At 41.1% G+C, this 17522-nt stretch overlaps 1 protein-coding gene across 1 annotated transcript in view; it reads right to left on the bottom strand.

Moving 5' to 3' along the window:
- The window catches only part of FHIP2A (FHF complex subunit HOOK interacting protein 2A), a 34021-nt gene extending 16939 nt beyond the window's left edge, over positions 1-17082 (bottom strand). Inside the window, exons 1-5 of the mRNA XM_059852014.1 lie at positions 16868-17082; positions 8946-9024; positions 6888-7057; positions 4589-4693; positions 4118-4240 (exon numbers count right to left, since the gene is read on the bottom strand). Of these exons, the coding sequence (XP_059707997.1) occupies positions 4118-4240; positions 4589-4693; positions 6888-7057; positions 8946-9024; positions 16868-16912 (522 nt within the window). The 5' untranslated portion in view covers positions 16913-17082. The remainder of the gene's footprint in view (positions 1-4117; positions 4241-4588; positions 4694-6887; positions 7058-8945; positions 9025-16867) is intronic.
- Between the last annotated feature and the right edge of the window lie 440 nt (positions 17083-17522).

The raw sequence follows: 17522 nt of genomic DNA, 5'->3' as shown, positions 1-17522 counted from the left end.
AAACGTACAAGGCTGTGGGAGCGTGGGTGTTTTATAAACCTCAGACACTTTTAAATCTGCTTAAATTTCTCTTAAGCCCTATACATTTTGCTTCAAGGCTGAATATGCCATTTACAAAAGGATGGCAGCTTTTTCTTTCACTACTGAAGGCACATATTCGCTTGATTTGCCCACAATTTGATAGAGGTTTTTAATTTATCTTACGGGTGGCACCTTTAGAACTTAGCACTTTTTATAAAACATTCCTTTCTGTGTCAAGGTCTCACATTCATCGAATGTCTGAAACATTATTTCCAGTTGCAATCACCCAAGCAAAATAATTGTAAATTTCTTGAGATTTTACCTTCAACAGGGAAGGGAAAGAAACACCTTTTCTGACAGCAAGGTACTCTCAAATTGTGATTCTCAAGAAGAAAAAATTGAGTAAATTGAATGGACAAAGGTATTAGAAGTTAGCACTGGGCACTGGATACTCTAAGAGGTCACAGAGAACCTTCCTGGAAGCTCCAAACCATCCCTCCTTTGCCTGACAAAAGGCAACCCATCTGTCTTCCCATAAATCTGTCTCCAGCACATAAAAGGACATTTAAATTTGTGCTGTATGATAATGAAGAAACTCACAGAAAGGCAAGAATTCAGTGTTCTTCTGGCATAAGTGCAGGTGAGGAATACTTTATTGGAATCATAAATTAGAAGGCAGCACAAGACATTTCTTTCAAATGAGAACTGCAGTGAGATTATAAATCCAAACGGTTCCCTTCTCTATGATAACACCAAAATTATTACAAATATATCTCAAGCATTAATAATTTAAAAGACTAACCATTTGGGGTTAATGGATTTTAGTACAGACAAACCAGCAGGGACTGAGTACATGACAGTGAGGCAGCAAACTGGAGAGCTGCTGTGAACACTTGCTCGAGAGCCGTGCATTCATTGTGGAGAATTTGCACTGGGCATTGTGATGCACTCACAGAACCAATTCCCTGGAGAAGCAAACCGGTGGAAAAAGCAGCAGACTGCATGCTATAAAATAAGGATGCTCTTTGAATGCAGCAGAAAAATTACTGCTTCAGTGTGTTTTGGGTTTTTTTGACAGTGTGAAAAGCGCAAGGCTGGCAAAGCAACAAAAAGGTGTCTGTCTGAACCACATTTGCTATCACCAGACCTTCTGCAGTCCTTCAATATCAATATCCTAATCAATACACAGAAATATCTGAATCACAACAGTGACCCTTGCACATAAAGGTTGGAACAGCATTTCAATCCTGGACTCAACACTGTTGCTGGCACCACTCAAGCTGCAGGCAGAGTTGTTAAAGGGAAAAGCTTTTTTTTTCAAAAACTGGGCAATATTCTGTAAAATACTTATTTCATCTTACAGTGGCTTATTACTTCATGTTTGGATTCTTCTGCCATTTGAAAGGCCACTGTTTATTTAGTTAAAGCAGTGATGAGAGAATTAACATATATAAATGTATCAATGCCCCTACAAATGTGTCCATAGCTCATTACTCTTAAGTTGGCAAGTGACACAAAGCAGTTTGTATATTGAATAACACACAGGCAGAATCTTTGTGTGTTTTTCAGCTTCCTATTGTTTGATCATGCAATTCTGCAGCTCAGCTGCTCACCTGCCTCCTGCAAAGGTGCAAAACAGGATCCTGAACGACCTAATAGAAAAGGTTACATAAAACACATATTCAATGCTTTCAAAACAAAGTGCTCATGAATTCAGCATTACTGAAGAGCAGATAATATAAAATCACACTTTTGTATTTTTGTGATCTGTAAACACCAATTTTAAAATCTGTGCTGGATGGTGCCATGTCTAAATTCTGATATATTTTAAAAGATTTCTATGAAAACACCAAGTGATATCACAGCTGATGAGAATCTCTACTTAATTTGTGGTGATAATTCAAAGTACTGAAAGTAAAAGTGAATAGTAAAACTATTATTCATTTTATAAAATGAAGGAATAACAATTTAGCTACTATATTAGAACTTTTTCAAGGTCTTAGGAACAGAAATTGAAGAACGGAGACTTAAGTATCCCTTTGCCAGAAACAATCAGTTGCAAGGAGTATTCACCTAAGACGGGATGAGATAAGGCAAGTTTACACTAAAATATAACTGAGGTAGAGGTGATAAATAAACATTACAATGTATATTCTTTCTCTCTGCACAATAACTAGGAAAACTTAGTTTAAAAAAAAAAAGGAATACATTAGTAAAAAAAAATTAGCATAGGGATCCTAAAGTTTTAAAAAAGTAGAATGAAGTTCTTCAAGTTCTTATTTCCACAACAGACATAACTTGCCCAAGTGTAGGCTTATTGGTTAAGCAATAGAGGTGAAAGATTTCACCTCTATTGATTAACCAATAATATATATTTGTATAAATTTAAAATACAAACCAGCATTCTGTCAACAAACTATCTGGCATGGAATCACACAAAGGAAGTGAGTTTGTACACACTCAGATTTTTATGTGCATAACATCCTGTATAAACTGATTGGAAGCAGTCAAAGAAGGAAGCAAAACTAACAGATACAAACACTCTCTGGAGAGATCCATCTGCATTTCATCTTGTAAGTGTTGGAGATTGGAGGTGGAAATGCCATACAGAATTCTGTAAATTTACCCTTTCCTGCATTTGAAAGTGATCAAGTCACAACAGCACCTCTAAGAGGCCAAATGTGAACAACCAGAATATTCTCTTCTAATGAAACACAATTCTGCACTCCACATAACTGATCTGGAAACAACCATCACAAGTTGTGAAGACAAATGCTTTAGGCTACAACACCTAGAATAATACTGTGAAGTAACAGGAGCTACAAGATATGTTTGCCAGCTTGCCTGAACTCCACAGCCAGCATTTTGTAAAACTGGAGACCCCTTTGAAACTCGGAATCATCTGTTTCTCCATGTCTGTTTATTAAATATTGGAATCTTGCTATTTTGGGGAAGAACACTTATAAAGTGGGACAAAACACTTGTGGTTCTTATGACTGGGGTTCTCAGGTTTGATTGCAAGGGCACCATTTAAGAGGCTTAAGCCATACAACTTAGACAAATAACACTAAAAGTAATCCTGGTTTAGAATTCTACCCTACTTTGCATGAAATATATGCAGTAGTTTGCTTCTGAGTGCTTCTACTGTTTAAACATTAACTTTTCAATCCTCATACCATTTCTGCTGCTTGTACAACAAGCAGCAGGAACAATGACATACAATGGCAATCAGGATAATACTTAATTGAGGTAAAAATAAACTCAAGATGGATTCTTTACTACTGACATGCAAATTATAATCACATACTTAATGGAAAATAACATCTTTTCGCAGTTTAGCAGTCTTTGCTGTCACAGATCTTGTTTGTGGAAAGCTTGCAAAACAGTCCTGAAGGAATATTTTTCAGCTAAGTATCATGTACTTAATAGAGACTGTGTCACCATAAGAAACAGCAAAGTGGGAGCAAAAACCATTTCTAAATGGACTTTTATATTTTTTTTAAGCTTCTTCTTAATAGGAACTGAAAGTCAGTCTCGAAATTGTTTGTCCTCCCACTCTGATTTCATAATACCACATGTTAAAAGAGGCAGTGAAGACACAGGCTGTCTTGCAGATAGAAGATGGTGTTGTGTTGTAGATTGTGAGCTGGCACTGCAGCTCCAACATATGTGCCACTACCAAATAAGGGCCCAATCCCGCAGAACACTCAGCAACTTGTAAGGTTTCAGTGCCCCCTGCAATCTGTCCCTTGGTCTTCACTGCGATGACAAAAACAACTCAGGAAGGTCAAGGTCTCCCTCACACAGTGTTTTACACTGCAATTCACATCCCTACTCTAAAGGCACTTTCATTGCAAAGGAAAATGACCTTGGGCAGATGTATTTGTGAGCCTTGAATGAAATTCTTGTGAAAATCAGATGTATAAAGTCTCTGGGAGAAAAAAAAATTCCGAACAACAAGACTTCTAGTATCACAGGATAAAAAATAACAGATGGAATGAAAACTAAGCTATGAATGTGACACCACCAGTTCTCCACTAGATTTTGTGTATGACACAGTAAATACACGTGTAAGATTTTGAATTGATTTACTCACCTCAAGGAAGAAGTTGACCAGGTATGGATCCTGCTTCAGCTTTGCACATACTATACAGAGAAACTGAATTTCTTCATTTTCTGTCGGTGTTGCCAGAACCTCACCACACAGCCTGATTAATTTCTGTCACATAAAGTGAAAAATTAAGACAGGAAGTTATTGCTTTCTCTAGGAATAACATACTGAATTAATTTTCTATATACACACTACAATTATGTATTAGTATTGACTAGAACATTTGCTCTGGATTTAGACTGCTATGAACAAGTTTTCTTTATTATTTATGACTTGCATTGCAGTGGCAGTCCAAGACTCCAATCATCAGCACATTATAAAAAACAAACTGATATGGCACCCAAGCAATTTCTTTAATTCACTTGACAATGAAATAATTAAAGATAACATGAGCTACAGCAGAATAAAAGAAATTTGTCATGCAAAAATACAGTTTACTAAAAATCTGAACAGTACCTGCACTGGCCTATGCACATTTATGTGAGGAAGAAGAGGTTGCCGAATTCTTCCAAGAAGTTTTGTATAAAAAGCCAGAACTTGCTGTTTCATTCCTGGAGGACACTGAAAAAAAACAGATGAACAACAAAAGAATAAAATGAATGTGGAGAAAAATACAGATGTAAATTTTTCACTCAGAAAGGCTAATTAAACAGCAATAAGTTAACTAAAAGTATTTTTTACAGTAATCATCAGTTAACATATTACTTTTATCAATATTGACAGAGATCAATAAAAAATATTGCATCTCATTACTGTTTTCTGTTTCAAATTATTCATACTTTCAGTTAATTGCTCTAGGGCAAACTTCTACTAATCTTTCCAGAAAATATTCCGTATCATTACGGTGATAAGGGGAAATTAACTTGGAATTAATTTGCTACAGGTCAGATGTCTTTTAAGGTACTGTGCCACAAAATCCAGCAATTCAGTGAGTCAGTACACACAAATACAGAATGATAAATTATAAAATTCTTAATACCTACAGAAGGTTTCTTAAAGTCATGAGCAATTAACCTTAGCCAACCAAAGTGTTTATAAATGCACAGATGGTCCAGGACAAGAGAAAGCTGCTGCTTTCCCTGAGTAGAATATAAATCACAAATATCTGTGGAATATGCAGACCCTTGTTCTACTGTCCCTAATGCACCACACCACATGAAAGGACTTTCCTACCGCCAAGAGATCTGATGGCCTGTGTCCGTTAAGGTACCTTTGGTCCTAACTAAATTCCCCCAAACTAATTAGTTAATAACTAATTTATTAGTTAATAACTAATAACTAATTTATTAGCACTTTAATAAATGCTGTTCATTTTAACCCCACATAACTTCCCTCATTTCCATGTCCAAATGCAGCTGAGGTGGCAACCTGCAGCCTAATCTGGCTCTCCTTTCTAAGTAATTATCTATAGATTTTTAATCCCTACTCATTGCTAATTGTCAAGAAATTCTTTGAAGAGAATGGCAAGATACATACCATCAGGGCACATCCACAGTAATGCAGTAAGTCTAACTGACTGCTGTGAAAGGGAACTATTCATTTTGCACCAGATCTTTGCAACATCTTGCTAGAACTGAACTGTGTGTTTACTTCAGATGTATCAACTCACAAGTGGCAAAGTGTAAAGACAGGCTGTACAAGAATTGCTTGTACAGACATATTTGTATGAGTACAGAATGACTTCTCTCAACTCTTAGAAACACACTTCTAATTACCCACTTCACATATGTCACCATTTCATCTTGGTTTCTTGACAACATTTAGAGATTACTGAACAAGCTGTGCTTCTGAGCAAGTATCTTTAATACAGCAGTGTTGTGGTTTTAAGCCCAGCTGGAGCAGGTATTTTAGCATGACTGTAGGACAGCTGGTACAGTAACAGGTACTGCAGATCTCTGGCTCTTCCAGAGCAAGAAACATCTCAGACTCAGACAGCCACTGTCCTGTGTTGCCTGTTTATTTAAAATCAATTAAAAACTCATGATAATGTGTAAAAGATTGATTGAGAAGGAAACCCTGGAGAGCTCCATTTATCCTTGGAACAGGATAAACCATGCCTCCCTAACTGAGTCTGCACTGTGATACAAAACGTTCCACCCCAAGGGCTGCCAAGCTAGCAAAAATCCACCCCGTGATCCACCCAAACCCCACACATTTCAGCTCAGAAGTCTGCCAAGACAGACAGCAATGAGGATGGACCAAGACCACGAAGGTAACTTCATGTGTGCCACAAAACAGACATGAAGAACCACACAATACTGCCAAGATATGAAAGCTGTCTGGGGATCAACTCAAATTAATGCTTTCTGATATCAAGGCTTTCTGAGCAATAGCTCCACACACTCAGAAAAGTTAATCAAAAATTTGTATTTAACACAGGACTTTCCACCCAAGAATCCCCCCAACATTTAACAAGGGACAGAGATGGATAATACTGTCTTGTAGTAGCCAGAAAAACTCTAGACTGAAGAAAAATGTTTCTTCTACTTCTAGTTTCACCATCAGCATTATCAGAGTGGGGAGTCTTACCACTGCCAGCACCTCAGGGGCTGTCTAACCCTGATCACATCTGTAAAAAGCTGTTATTTGTAATATGCTGGTAATATGGTAATATATGTTGGTATATTTGTAATATAAGCAAGCAGCTCTTTGCTAGAGTTCAGTGTCCCACACTACCACCTACTGTAGAACTTCAGTCTCTATCACAACTAGGAGCTCACACAAGAGATAATCTGTTCTGATGAGAAATACATACATCAGCTTTTCCTAGTGTGTAGAGTGTCTCCAAAATCTTGTGATGTAGCAAATATTCCATGCATGGTCCTGTTTCACCTGATTCCCTCTCATTTTCTTCTTGAACTAGAATATCCAACATCTGTTCCAGGTGAGAGGGAATGTTCGTATCAGTCACAGGAGCTTTGTCATCTAAATAAAAGAAATAGGGAATTAAGAAGGATTCAAAAATTGCCCTCATATTTATGTTCAGTTCCAAATTTAAGACTTATAAACACAACACCCATTTAAAGAATTTTATATAGAGTGCAAGTTTTTAACATGTTTTAAAACTTTCAGAACTGTATTTGAACACTGGAATATGAATTGGGCAGGTATCTAACCTTGCAATGGGGAAAAGGTGAAGTGCCAAAATTCAAAACATGCAGTAATTACACAGTCAAAAAAGAAAAATTTCTACTGCCAGACAGCAAGCCAAGGGAGAGAAAGGTACAACTCTCAATCTTCTCTTTAGGATGCACTAGGTCTTTATAACTTCCTCTTTAACCTTTGATACAATATTCTCAAATCTGGCCTCTAACATCAGCCAAATTTACAGCTAATCAGTTCCTCTACAAACTAGATAATTAAATAAAAGGCTTTTCTGTTGATAACAACAAAGAAAATTCAAACTCTGTGCTGTTTATTCTCCAAAAGCTTTCAAATTTCTCTTCTGTACTTTCTGCATTAAAATAGAATTCTGTTAAACTTTATGAAGGAAAGGGTAAGATGCTGATTTTATTATATTAAAGTCATGAAACTGCAGTGGATTTATGCCACTGGAAGTAGGAGCTGGCATTCACGTATTGCAGAACATATCCACACATGAAGATTTTCCTCTCTTATTTTTTTCAGCTGAATTCTACATGAACAACTATCCTAGGGAAATGGTTACTACTGTTTACGCAATAATCTAAAAATAACTTGTCACTTGCATGCAACTGGCAACAAGATCACACAGGGAAACTGCCATGTCAGAATGATTTTGGTCTTTGCCACAAGCTCCAGTTAGCCGGGAGTGTTGTGCTTGAATTTCCTACACATAATTCTGCTCCTACTGCAGAGGACAGAAATATATCCACTGAGTGGAAACTTCTTTTTCAAAACACTTCTGAAACTCTGGGAGAGAGGTCAGCTTTTATTCTGCACCACGTCACTGCAGGTGTCAGTTTTCCCTGCCACCCTGTCATTTCCACCTTTGGAAACATCACATAGTGTTCCAAAAGATGGGTATTTGGAACCAGGGGTCACGCTGCAGTTTTACAAGTAAATATTGATATAAACAAGATCATCAGACACAAATGCAGACTCAACAGCTCTTCCAGCAGAAGGTCAGAACTAATAGGCTTGAGGAAAGCATGGCAACATTCATTTTTAAAACATAACTGTTTCATAACTAGGTCCAAAATTAAAAATTTACATGCTGCATAATTGTTAGGGGAAAAAACCAAACCAGGGAACAGTTTTAAAAAAAGCAACTACAGCCATATTTCATCATAATATCTATTTTTAAGAAGATCAGTGTAACATCTGAGTAAGGTTTAATAAAACTTGTTGTCTGTGCTATCAAAATACTTTACACTGAGACAAGACACTAAAGCAAAAAGAACTAATACTGAGCACAGAAAATCCATCTGTGTCTGGTAAAATCTATGACCACAAAATTACTTTTGTTAAAATCTTGAGAAGAACAAGAAAATCCCTGATGCAAAGCAATAAAAATGTTAACAGCAGGGACTGCATTTCTGCAGCTGTCTGTTTAGATTAAACAGAGTATGTGAAGGCAGAAACTGGGTCAGATGTAAAAAGGTGCAGTTCTCTACATGGTACTTAGGAAACATGACTTCAACCATTTTCATGTTTCATGCCTACTTTTACAGATGGAAATACACAATATTTTTACTTACTAGTTATTGCTGGTATTTTGATTAAAGACATGATTCATATCAGTATTTCTTATCTTTACTTTTTAAAAACACTGAAACAGTGAATTCTAGTTTCCACAATAAAAAGACAAACCCAGAGTGCTTCCTTCTTTTACCTGCGGTCTCTATGTAGTAATGGGTGATTGCTTTCCAGTGATAAACAAAATCTTCTTGTAATGGAAGGGAAGGTGCAAGCTATGGGGAAAAAACACAACAAAAAACAGTTAGAAATGGAATGAACATACTTGTTCAGAGATTAAATTCAGTTTTATCTTATGCTTGGAAGTAAAGTGCTGTAGATACTGCTACAATTGTTACTCTCTGCTCTTTTACCTTTAACAAGGACTACATTCATTATTCATGGCTGAGCCCCATGCCACACTGCCTGCTTGTAAACATCAGTAATAATCTCTGTGATGTCTCTATCACCAGACAATCTATTTGAAGCAACAAAAGCAATTGCTCCTACAGCAAAGCAACACTAGAAATGTATGCTTGTATTGTTTAGACCACAATTTTGTCCTGTAGGAAAAAATCATGTTCTTTTACATCTGCTCTTGATGTCTTCTTCCTTTTCTTTCCGTCTGCTCCCTTAAAAATACCAATTAGTTCCTTTATCCAGTTTTTACCATGCCTTTTTTCCTGTTAGACACAACTTCTTTTAAAAGATCTTTGTTCAGTTTTTAGGCTGGGCTTGTTTGTTTGGTTTTGGGGGTTTTTTTGCAAATTTTTAGTTTGGTTTTTTTTTTTTTTTAGGCCCATACCCAGAGCTTGGCAACTTGTTCTCTTTTTTTAAACAAATATGTTTCTTATTTTATTTCTGCAAGAAAAGGAAGTTTCTTCTTTCCTGGAGGAGTTTGGGGTGGCTGGCTGGGTGTGAGCAGCATCCAGGAATAACACGGTGCAAGAAAGAAGCACTGCTCCCCAGGCAGTCACCATCAGCACTGCTCCTTTCTGGCTGAGTCACAGGTGGCCTGTGGCCCATTACACCACAGGCAGCCTGTGACAAAAGGACCACAATCATTTCACCACTCTGCTCTCCAAAGTGAGAGCTGAGACAAGCACTGAATTTGTGCCCCTGAATGTTTTGAGCTGGTAAAATCAGGAATCCTATAGGGAAAACCCCAACCATTCAATAGATTACATGAGGATCTGTTGTTATTGAGGCCTAATCCTACTTGCTTGAGGCTTTTTTTTTTTTGACCATCAAGTCCTCAAGTTATTCTTTTAAAGGCCATCCTGAAAAAGGGATTATCACTTGACAGGATGGCATCCAAAGAAGCGTAAGGACCTGAACCGTCCTGACAGGATATGGACTCTAGTCCTTCACAGAATCTCAGAGGGGCTGAAGTTGGAAGGGACCTCTGGAGACCATCCAGTCTAGCCCCCCTGCTACAGCACAGTCACCTAGACCTGGTGGCTCAGCAGCACGTCCAGATGGCTTTTGAATATATCAGAGGATGGAGACTCCACAGCCTCTCCGGGAACCTGTGCCAGGGGTCAGGTCCCTCACAGAGGAGGGTTAACTGAAGGAAGTTTTCTCCACAGGAGCAGCAGATACCACTTTTGAGACTAATAACTCTGAACTCCTCTAGTGTCTCCCCACAGGGTCTAAAATGTGCTGTGCTGTCTCAAATCTTGGGCAAACAAGGGTTCAGGGTTCATATACAGTCTAGTACAGTATAGGCTCATATGGTCTTTACTAGCTAGTGTTTGTTTCTTTGAAAAAGCCCTGGATGTTTTCCACATCAGTCTTTTCTTTGCCTTGAATTTAATGACACTTAAAATTTATCTTGGTAAAGTTGTAAAGCCCAGTACATGCCAAGATAAGTGCAATGCTAACTGCTAATGGCCCTTTGCACGCAGGACTTTGGAATGCAAGACTCTGGAAAAAGAGTGGTGCTTGGCAACTATCTCTGCCTCCATCCCGGGTGGAAATGTGCCCTTGGAAATGGCAACCAGGAAATCAAACTGACAGTGCTTATCCTCTCCCTGACAGGCTGTGCCCTCACTGAGTTTCATGGCTGGGCACTCAGAGCAGCACATTAGCACAACAGCTACCACCAAGTATCTGAACACCCCACACTGCACAAAACCCGTTTATTTGACTGTGACATTTACTAGGTTATTGAAATTCAGAAGAATAACCAAACAAACTGAAGATTGAGCATATGATATTGTGTATCATGCTCTGTATGTCACACTAGCTGCACTAGATGTGTATTTCAAGCAATGTAATGATCATTTCTGGAAAAAAAAAAGCTGTATCAAAACCTCAACACCAGCTGATGAATAACCCAGGGACAACTTTTGAGGAATACAGGCCTCCCAGACCACTCTATTTCCAAAGTAACACATGATAGATAACATTAAAGATTTATCTTTGGCTGATGTGATTTTCCTCTCCACTTCTTCTCGTCTCATCTGCCTCAAGATGAATTTAGTGCCTCTGAGCAGTGCCAGGAAAAGGATTTCACTTCTCAGCACTGTCAATAATTTATCTACCATGGGAGAGAACTGTGGATATAGACATTCTCCCTCCTAACAAATGCCTCTAGGGACTCTTCTCAGAGGTGAAAAAATAATTCAGAGACAGGTCCTGCCTTTTCAAATTAAAACACCCAGTGATTTCAGAGTCTTCTCTGATCAGGACTGCAAGCCAGACATAGCAGAGATAATATTAGCATGTGTGTGCACCTGGGCAGTGCAGCCTATTGGGAACACACCATCAGCATTGCCACCAACTAGAGATGTAACTCCAACAAAATTATTTTGAGGTAGGGGTTTACTGATCAAAAAACCCAACAAAAACCCAGAAGAAAACAACCAACCAAACAAACATAAATAAAGCAAAAAACCCCCCCAAGCAATCCTCTTAACTTAGTTATTCAGACATGAAAGCAAGGTCAAGACCAAGACCAAGATACCAGCTCATATGTATACAAAGCCAAGCACTGGAAAGCAGTAGGAACCGGTAACACTTGGCTGACATGTTCTAACCCTACTAGGACAGGTAGCACAAGTATGAGGTTATAGTTCCTATTTTAGGATGAATTATTGGCTATCAGCTGAGATGGAATACATGTTACAGCTGCCACCCTGAATAACCACTCTGTTGTGTACGTACTCGTATGGAGATTCTGAAACAAACCACAATTCCTGGTGAAGGCCATTAATTCCTGCTACTTGTCTAATCTGAAGGAGTCACTTTAAAAATGCAGTTATTTCTCCCCAGTACATCAGCTGCCTGGGGCATGGTGCTAATAACACCAAGGTTATGGGTTTGATCCCTATACAGGCCATTCATTTAAGAACTGAACTTAAAGGTCCCTGTGGGTCCCTTCCAACACACAATATTCTGTGACTCTGTAATTAATCCTGACGTAATTAAATATGACCTTAGTGATTCCTAATCTCAAATTAAGTTCTCCTTTGCTGGGAAAAAAAAACCACAAACCTTGATCTTTAAGCCTGCCGTGTAGGTGTTGGCAAATGAAATAGCAAAATTCACTGAACACCACTGAACTGCAGCCCACTGGAGCAGGCATTGGTTAGCAAGATCTTCCCTCTGGTGCTCAGCTGCAGCAGTTGGGCGTCCTGGGAGTGAGCTGAACCTAACACAGGCTGCCTTATACTTCTGGTGACAATATGTAACAATCAAAGCCCACTCCTTTCAGGAAAACTGCTGTTCTCAGGAGAGCTATAGATCATTGACCAGATCTACAGTCTACTCATGACAAAACCTGTCCAAAATACAATTCCACATTGTTTTCCAAAGCATATAGAATTTGTGTTTAGGTCGGAAAAAAATAACATAAAGAGCAAAGAAACATATATATATGCGGTATTTAACAGCAAATCTTTTGTGCATGTAAAAATCATTGTCACATTTTTCATGTATGCTTTTCAGAAGTGCAATTCAATACTGGAAAGGATGGAAACATCAGAAGCTGGTGATATGCCTCAATATCTCTAGGCCATATTCACAAAGGAAAGAGAACACTGTATAAAAAAATAACAGGTACTGTCTGGCCAGATGCCAGAGCAAAAAAAAGGAGAGTAGAAACTGGGTCAAAGAGAAAGGAAGGGGAAGTGCATGTACACTGCCCTGACTAACACAGTCACTTGATGTTTTTCTTCAGTCTTACCACTGTACCAGTGTGAATGGTCTGAGAGAACATGTGAAAAAGGAACAATGCTTCAAGGTTTACTTGATCTTCAGTTGATGAATGCACAGAGTTTATAATGGCCACTGCTCTCACATATAAAATTAAGACTGCACATGCTTGCAAGTCATGCATTAAATTTTGTCATCTCATTTGTTAATAGCAGCACAACATTAAAACAACAAGTAATGTAAGGTCATTACATCAAATAAAGTGGGTTCAAGAGGAACAAATTCTGTTATGCAGGAATAAATCAGTTATGCAGGTCATGATTTTGGAGCACTGCCTGTACCAAGTGACTTGGTTTCTTTCAAAGCTGAGTTTTGCTTCAAAGTATAAACAGAAGCTACTTGAAAGTACAGTAATGTACCAGTGTCAGAGACACAGTGGAATTACAGGCTGGTAGAGAGGGGGTCTTGAGAATCTGCAGCAGGCACCAAAATCTTCATTCATTCAATTATGTGGTACAAATATTCCTGTTTGGCAGCAAATTGCAAAATTCAAGCCAACCAAAATTATATTTTTACTGCAAGGTACACAGCTCAAAAACATCCCTTTAAACTGACTATTGAGGTGAAACATCCAAATGCCCAAATCAAACACAAATGAAAGTCCTTTGAACACTGAGTGGCCACTTCACAGACAAGCTATTTTGTCTAGGGAAACATGAGTGAAAAGCACAAGATAAGAGCAAAATAAGTCTAACTTGCTGCTTTGTTATTGTATACTACATTTTGTTGTTGCTGACAATGTAGTGCTCACGGATAGCCCTTTGGGATGAAAGGATATCAGAAATGCATAGCAAAGAGAAAACATCTTGAGGACAAGCCATACATAAACTGTCACAGATTTAATAATATGAGCCCCATGAAGCAACAGCATTTCTATTCTGCCCTGAAGGAACAGAACAAAGACAGCAGTCCTATCCACCATTCTCACTAACACATCCAACACATCCAGCTCAATTTAAGGATGCTCTGTTGGCAGGGTAACACAGTGGTGCTTGCTCATCTGGATGCTGCAGAGAAATCCAAAAAGCGAAAACTATCTAAAATATTGGCAGGATTGACATTAGATAAGGGGTGGCAAAAACCTAGAATTCAATGGTAATGAAAATCAGGAATATGGTTTCAAACACTTGGGCAATTTAGTCAGAAAAGACTGAAAGTTTTGAGTTATTCAAGGAGAATTATAGGATCATAGACGAGTTTGGGTTGGAAGGGACCTTAAAAGACCACCTAGCTCCAACCCCAGTGCCATGGGCAGGACATTTTATACTAGGCCATGTTGTTTTAAGCCCCATCCAGGCTAGTCTTGAACATCACCACAACCTCTCTGGGAAAAAACCTTGGTAAGAAAAAACCTTAGTAAAAAGCAACTGGTCCCTTATGCTTGCCTCAAGCACAGTCCTGTCACAAGGGCAGTCAGTCCAAGAGTAACACACTGACAAGTAGAAGGCAAATACTGCCATGTCTATCAGACTGTCAACCTTTGGAGCTCCTGTCAGAGTTCAGAGGTATGGCACATTGAGGGTAAGATAACAATGATTATCTAAGAGCACAGGGACCCTTACTGTTTAAATGCACTCTCTGAAGTCTGCAGGCCTGTGGGCCCTGAGGCAGGGCAGGAGCATTACAGAAGTGATGTGCAGGAGAAAGGACAGCGCAGAAAGGCTACCCAGACCTTTCTGATTTAAGGAAGTCCTACCCGTGAAAACTAAACCCAGGCTCTTCAAGTGTATTTAAGCGTCCAGCTCAGCCGAAAACTGACGCTACATACTCTGGGGTAGGCACCCAAAACTTTTGAGAACTGATACCTTAATTACTAGTTCTGTTGCTGATATTCAGGGTTAAGAATCCAGTTGAGGCTGCCCACATTACACTTGCTCCCTAGCAAAAACAGTGAGTAAAAATGATGTTCCAAATTCTCTTGGTTCTGAAACCAGGCAGCATCAAAGTGGTCTGAGCTAATACTAAGTATTTACAGCAGTTGTCACTTCCCCATAGCAAAGCTAAGCAGACCACACCTTATTAATACAGGGAGAATGAAACAACTTAAAGCCACATACAGCCACCAAACTGGTTAAAAATTTATATTTCTCAGTTCTGTCTTTGCATTAGTGGGTCAAACTTATAAAGAAACATTCTTAATATCTTCCTGCTTTTGCAATTCCAGGTTTCATTCCTAGTATTTGTCACAATCCTGTAAATGCAATAGTGCAGTATTTATCAGGAGATATACCAGGGTGGTGGTAGTAGGATGAGGCAATTCTAAAAGAGACACCAGAGTTGAGCAAGGACAAACAGCACGTTGTTGGACAGCACTCACTTGCAAAATGATGGTATCAATATATTTCTGTATTTTCGTTTGGGTTTTTTTAATCAAAAAAGAGCGCCTAGTCACTACTATCTCTACTCTTCTGTTCCATTCAGCTCATTTGTTTTTCCTATTTTTTACTGGATCTCAACTAAATGCAGTTCTTTTTGTTTATTTTTTGCACACATCAATAATGTAAACACTCTCTTAGTAATAACTTCTATTACATCTCTTGAATTGGTACGCCTGAAAGAATACCTTCTCCTCCACTCCTGCATCTCTCAGTCATCCACTCTTATTTCTGTTATTCAAAATGTGGCACAGCTCACCACAACAAACTTTCTTTAGTCAGGCAGGCACTAATTTCTGTTTCCTCTCCGATGAAAGCACTGTCTATTGAAGGCATTCATGTGGTCTGGATGTTTTCAAGTAAAACATTTCATCATTATTTAAAACATTTCCTTTCACCATTAAAAAAGCAAACTAGGAACCTGCAATTAATGAATACACGCTTGACTTTTAAACCTGAATACTCCTGCAGAACTACAGGCTCATATAAAGACAGGCATATGCTCAAGTGCAGCGCTGAAGCATACATTAATGCACAAAGGCTGCTCCTCAGATGAGGCAGGATTTGGCATGCAGGCTCTTATTTCAATTATTTGGATTTGGCCTGCAAGCTCTGTTTTCAACCATTTGAACATTTTTTTCTTCAACACTTTCCACCTTCAGTATTTCCCTGCCGATTTTTATCACCTCTTCACACTCAAGTCTCCTGGGTATGCTGGTTTACTGGGACAGGCGCTGAAAGGCAGGGAATTACTACCAAGACCCCACCTCAGTGAAAAGCAAAAATAAGCGGTGTGGCCAGGCAGTGCCGAACGCGGCCTTCAGCAATGGCAGCTCGCGAACAGGCCCCGTTTCCTCTGCCCAGAGCCCGTCAGGGAAGCTCGCTGCACGCACAGCCCCGCGTCCCCCGGCAAACCCGACCCCCACGCACAATTACAAAATAAACCAGGGATGGAAAGCGTCACTTTGAAACTGACAACATCCCACAAAAGCACCGGTGACGGTCACTATTGTCTGCTGGTCACGACGAGGTGGAAATGCTGGGGAGTTTCCTGATTCCTCTCCTTCATTGTCTGTCTCACTGAAAGAGCCGGGCAACGGCCGGGTGAGGACCGGGCCAGGGCTGCCCTCAGGCCCGCGGTCGGCAGTGCCCGGCGGTGACAGCCGGAGGCTGTGCCGGGGCTGCCCGGGCTGCAGCCGCTGCCTCCTCCCCCGTCATCCCCGGCTCTCCAGGGCCGTGCTGGGGCGATTCGTTCCCTTCCCGTGCTCCCTCCGGGGCCCGCCCGGGCAGCTCGGCCTCCGCCTCCCCGGCCCGCGGCAGTGCAGAGCCGGGAGCGGATGCTCGCCCTGCGGGGCCCCGCCGGCAGCAGCGCCGGGGAACAGCGGGGAAGGGGCGCCGGGCCCGGTCCGAGCCCCCGGCCCGCGTTCGTTGCTAGGCCCGGATCGCATCCCCGGCGTAGCGTGGCCGGGCCCGCCGGCGGCCTTACCGCCTCCACGGCGTGCTGCAGGATGGAGGTGAACTTGGAGAACATCCTGTCCCGCGACTGCAGCAGCCGCTGCCGGGAGGACCTCGAGAGCTCCTCGATCCGCCTCCGCCGCCGCTCCAGGGTGAGGGCTGCATGCGGGGGCCTGGCCGCGGGGATCGGGCGGGCGGGCGCCGGCGCTGCCTCTCGCTCCTCGGCGGACACCGTGGCACTGACACCGCCGGCTGCGCGGCGGCGGCTGCCGAGGCTCCGGGTGTCCTGCAGGGGCCGCCACCCCCGCACGCCGCTCGGCCCGACTCTGCCCGCCCCGCTCCGCTCCGCCCGGCCCCGGGCGCTGCCAGCCCGGAGCGCCGCGTTCCGGCCCGGCCGAGCCGCTTCTGCCGGCCCCGGGCTGCGGGCGGCGCTGGGCGGACAGTGCGCGACAGTGCCGGGCTGCGAGCCGGCCGCTGCTGGGCCCCGAGTCAGACCCGCTTCTGCGGGCAACTCTGGGCAGGGAAGTGAATCACAGTCACAGAATCACTTGGATTGGAAATACCTCTGAGATCATCGAGTCCAACCTTCGACCTTACGCCACCATGTCAACCAGACCATGACGCTGAGTGCCATGTCCAGTTTTTCCTTAAACATCTCCAGGGTGTTGATTCCACCAGCTCTCTGG

This window comes from Haemorhous mexicanus, chromosome 7 (genome assembly GCF_027477595.1).
Source record: "Haemorhous mexicanus isolate bHaeMex1 chromosome 7, bHaeMex1.pri, whole genome shotgun sequence".
Taxonomy (NCBI): Eukaryota; Metazoa; Chordata; class Aves; order Passeriformes; family Fringillidae; genus Haemorhous; species Haemorhous mexicanus.
Note: the sequence above shows the minus strand (reverse complement) of the source record. Positions and strands in the feature narration are given on the sequence as shown.